This window comes from Alosa sapidissima, chromosome 7, assembly GCF_018492685.1.
Source record: "Alosa sapidissima isolate fAloSap1 chromosome 7, fAloSap1.pri, whole genome shotgun sequence".
Taxonomy (NCBI): domain Eukaryota; kingdom Metazoa; phylum Chordata; class Actinopteri; order Clupeiformes; family Clupeidae; genus Alosa; species Alosa sapidissima.
This window is the reverse complement of record NC_055963.1, coordinates 36,658,538-36,663,537: the sequence shown is the minus strand read 5'-3', so window position 1 is coordinate 36,663,537 and position 5,000 is coordinate 36,658,538. Positions and strand designations below refer to the sequence as shown.

At 47.6% G+C, this 5,000-nt stretch overlaps 1 protein-coding gene across 1 annotated transcript in view; it reads left to right on the top strand.

The window, feature by feature from the left end:
- tafa3b (TAFA chemokine like family member 3b) overlaps positions 1–5,000 on the top strand; it is a 115,788-nt gene that overhangs the window by 110,163 nt on the left and 625 nt on the right. The window contains exon 5 of the mRNA XM_042099122.1: positions 4,269–5,000. This exon is cut by the window's right edge and continues 625 nt beyond it. Coding sequence (XP_041955056.1) covers positions 4,269–4,280 — 12 coding nt within the window. The 3' untranslated portion in view covers positions 4,281–5,000. The remainder of the gene's footprint in view (positions 1–4,268) is intronic.

Sequence of the window (5,000 nt, the reverse complement as noted above, 5' to 3'; positions counted from 1 at the left end):
TGATTTGCTGTGTGTGTGTGTGTGTATGTGCGTGTGTGCCTCTTTGCATGTGTGTGTGTTAGAGTGTGCAGTATTACAATGATCACTTGTATTTCTGTGACATTATCATCTGAGTGTCATTCGGTGCGTTTGATCGATCAGCGTCTCAGGGGGAGGGGACCAGCCTAATTGAAATCGACAACAAGGAGGGGATGCATTAGAGAGATGACAGGGTAGTGATGGTGTTTGTGTGTGTGTGTGTGTTTAGTGACAGTGTGCACTTTCTGACTTTTAGAGATCAAATCCCCTCTCTCTATAAAAAGAGACTTTTGACTTTTAAGGCTCCTTTATTGACAGTCAAAAAGGAAACCAGGTAACATTAAAACCAACCCATAATAAACCCTCCCTCCACCCCCCACCCCACCCTGCCAAAAAAAACACACACAAAAAAACAGTAACCCAAAATAACAACAAAAAATACAAAAAAATAACCCACAAATTATGCGAAAGAAAAAGAAAAGAAAAACAAAAAACAATCAACCAGACAGACAGACCAATCAGCTATCAGCCTACCCATCATACGGCTCAAAACTTAAACAGTAATTCCCCTCCTTCATCCAGTGCACAAATACAACCCTCAACCCCCCATGTTCCATTGAAAGACTCAAGATCACCAATTAACTGATAATACTGTACTTGTGCTCAATCCTCAGCCTTGTGGCCAAGGATAGTTTTAACAAAGGCACCCTTTCCCCTGTCCCCTCCACCCTGTTCCTCCGGGACAGCCACACAGCCATCTTAGGCCTAGTCCACACGTACCAAACCAATCTTTTTTTCCTCCGTCTTCCCTGGAACCGTATCAAGAATATTTGCGTCCAAACGGATCCATCCCAACACGACTCAACACGTTACTTCATACCACAGGCCTATAGGTGGCACTGTTTCTTTACAGACATTGACCAAAACTAGCGCTTTACAAACAGACAGAATAGGCTACGACGAAATGGCTAGTGCAAGGAAACCAGAATTGTTTGTGTGGACTGATGGTGAACTGTCAACTGTAGTCAACTGTAAAACTAATAAACTTTATTTTACGGTTTGTGAAGGGTGCAGTCCCGTCCTTAATTTGGCTAACGCAGGTAGGCCTACTAATCACCTTTACTTTCTTTGGTTGTAGGATAGTCCGTGATTCACATTAGTTTTGGCCATCACCGCAATTAGGCTACTAAACACAAGGCTTACCCAAGTTCTAGGCTATTCTGTCGCCACATTTATAATATTGCTATAAAACCTTCGTTAGTAACAGTCAATACTTTTGCCTGCATCAAATCGTGCATTCACATTCAGTGTGCTACCATTGGCTTAACGTGAGTTCTAAGCGTCTTTGTATGCTTATATCTGATTTCACTCGACTGTGAATGCATGTATATATGTTGTAAGACATGTAAAATAAATGAATGCCATTGGCACTACGCACAAATTAATGTAGCCTAAACTTACACCGCACTTTCCTAATAACTTAAGTTCTCTCACGTCACTGACAGTAGCTAGAATGCATAAAAGAACACAGGGAAAAACAGTGTTCAGTCCACCAAGTCATAAGCTATCGGCACTGTGCAGCACCAGTTGTGATATTTATCTTACGGAGTGTAATCGTAGGTAATGTCATGTATGAAAACTAGTATTGTTAGGCAATACTATAAGTGCAACTCCAGGGCAGCTGAGGTGTGGCGATGACATCATCGATACACAAGCAGGATGTGCGGTTTCGCTGTCTAAATGAATTCAAATGGGCTACGGTTTCAGATTTTTCCACTCTAGGACCAGGTTTCAAGAAAGTACGGTTTCAAGCAGTGCGTTTACAGGATTCGTTTAGACGCTCGGCCAAGACGAAGCAAAACCTCTGCGTTTAACCTAAAAAGCGTCTCCGTGTGGACAGGCCCTTAGCCTGTCCAAAAAGAACATTCAGAAAGAAGAGAGAGAGAGAGAGAGAGAGAGAGAGAGAGAGAATGTGTGTGTGTGTGTGTGTGTGTGTGTGTGTGTGTTAGGTCAAATCCCTCTGGTTGACACATATAGATTATGTGTGGATGTGCTGGGATTCTTTTCAGTGTGTGTGTGTGTATGTGTGTGTGTGTGTGTGTGTGTGTGTGTGTGTGTGTGTGTGTGTCTGTGTGTGTGTGTGGATTACTGGATGTGCTATGCTGCACAAGCGTAGCTGGTGGCCATGCCTGCTCTCCTCCTACAGGGCCGTGTGTAAACCACTCCATCCCTCTTTTTGCACCTCCATCTATTCCTCCATTAACTTCCTCATATATCCCTCCATCATTTTATACCTCCATCGATCCTATTTCTCCCTCTCTCTCTCTGGTTCTCCCTTCTGATGTCCATTTCAAGCCCTTTCTACTTCTTTCATCCCTCTCTCTGACTCACTCTATATCCCTTCTTTTCTACTTCCTCTCTTTTTTGTTGTCTCTACATATATCTCTCTTCTTCTGTCCTCTCTCTATTCCTTTTCTTCCCCCCTCTCTCTCTCCCTCTCACTGTTTTCCTCTTCTGTCTGTCTCTTCTTTGCTCTCTCTTTCTCTCTCCTCTCTCTCCCTCTCACTGTCTTCCTCTCCTCTCTCCCTCTCTCTCTCTCTTTTATCTCTCCCCCCCTCTTGCGTGACTTAGCCTCCTGTGCCACTGCCTCTTCCTCCAACACCATAGAAACCGAGTGGTTCTGGGATGGATCAGGGATCTTAAAGCAGCAGAGCAAAGAGGGAGAGGAAGAGGAAGAGGGGGGGGAAGATGAAGAGGGGGAGGAAGAGGATGATGAAGATGAGGTAGGGGGAGGAAGAGGAGGAGGAAGAGGGGGAGGAAGAGGAGGATGAAGAGTAGGATAAAGAGGGGGGTAGGGGGAGGAAGAGGAGGATGAAGAGGGGGGTAGGGGAGGAAGAGGAGGATGAAGAGTAGGATAAAGAGGGGGGTAGGGGGAGGAAGAGGAGGATGAAGAGGGGGGTAGGGGAGGAAGAGGATGATGAAGAGTAGGATAAAGAGGGGGGTAGGGGGAGGAAGAGGAGGATGAAGAAGGGGTAGGAGAAGAGGGGGAGAAGGAGAGAGAGAGTGTGTGTGTGTGTGTGGTGTGTATGTGTGTGTGTGTGTGAGTGTGTGTGTGTGTGTGTGTGTGTGGTGTGTATGTGTGTGTGTGTGTGAGTGAGTGTGTGTGTGTGTCCACCTTCAGAAGCAGAGCCCACTGATCTTGTGATCTGACTGCAGCATCGGCACCGTTAGTGTTTGCACTTTAATTAAAGATTCCTCTCTCTGTGCGGTGTGTGTGTGTACATTGGAGAGACACGCGTTGGCACTGTGCCAGCTGCTGAGTGTTTGCCATCTCGGTCTGCCCACGGTAGCACCTGCCTGCTCCGCCTCACACTGGCACCTGAGAATGACTCCAGACAGTGGGCACCATGCCAGTCTGTGTGTGTGTGTGTGTGTGTGTGTGTGTGTGTGTGTGTGTGTGTGTGTGTGTGTGTGTGTGTGTGTCGATGTTATCTGGGACACCTGCATGTTGCTCTGTGCCAGTGTGTGAGTGAATTAGGCAAACCTGTGTGTGTGTGTGTGTGTGTGTGTGTGTGTGTCTGTGTGTGTGTGAGCTGGCATACACCCCCTGCATGCCAGCTCATATCAGCTCCGAGGATGCAGCTGTTCCTTCCTGTCTGACAGTGGAAGCCACATAGTATAGATATCCCACACACTGAAGGAATGACACTGGCCCCCACACACTGACATTGGCCCCCCCACATCCCACACACTGACATTAGCCCCCCCCCCCCACATCCCACACACTGATTGATTGACTGATTGATTGATTGATTGATTCTTCTTTGACTGGGTGCGGCTGGGTGTGAGCTGGTGAGGAGTGCTTCAGAATGAGCTTAGCTGTCTCTCTTACCTTTAACACCCTTTACAGCAGATACACTGAAATAACAACACACCTCCCCACCCACCAACGGCCTCACAAGAGACTGATGAGTCCAGATCAATATCATCAGATCAATACACCAGTCAATACAAAGAAAACACATGAATTACAAACACTTCACCATTGTTTCCTTGTTATAATGGTTGTCATGGTTAAGGTGTATGATGGCATGGTGCCATGTATTATGATAGTTTATGTTGTAACGTGAAGTGTAGTTAATAACTTTATTTCACATGCTCATAACTGTAATGTGCCATTATGTATAATGTGTGATATCAGGATGGTGCGGAGCCCATGCTTACTGCCCACCTCTCCTCCATCCCTACAGGTGACCCGATAGTCCACTGGCAGCCCCGACCCCACGCCCCCACGCCACGCCTCCCAGAGCATTCACCAGGAACACTGGAACCAGACCATACCTGAGCAACCGGACCACTGGGCTACACCTGGACTACAGGACTACACCTGGACAACAGGACTACATCTGGACTACAGGACTACACCTGGACAACAGGACTACACCTGGACAACAGGACTACACCTGGTCAACAGGACCTAAACAAGCGACAGGACTAGGAGGGCAAACCCGTTCCTGTGCTACACGAGGGCTCGTGGGTTGCATGTGGCCAGCAGGGCTGACCATGATATCAAGGGAAACATAACAGAGAGGATTACGGCTAGTCCAGAGGTCTGAAATCTACCTGGACACTGTAGATTTGACCTGCCTGGGCTTTGCATTATAACACTGGAACTTGAAGGGTCAGCTGATGCGATGAGGCTAGGCAGCAGGACCACCCCTGGTGTGGGGGTCAGATCCTGGAGCTCAGGACTGGACTCAGACCCTGGAGACTCCCTGGAGGACTTAGAGCCCTGAACCAGAACCCAATTTAGCCACTCGGAGCCCCACCGGCTGCTGGCTCTATCTCTCTGTCCACCTCTGAGACCGGCTATCTCTGGATCAGAGTCAGTCGGACGGACTGCAGAGTGCGGTCCAGAAGCAGCTGGGTATTGGTGGGTGGCTACGTATCTTAGGAGATGGAGACAGGGATGAGAGATGTTA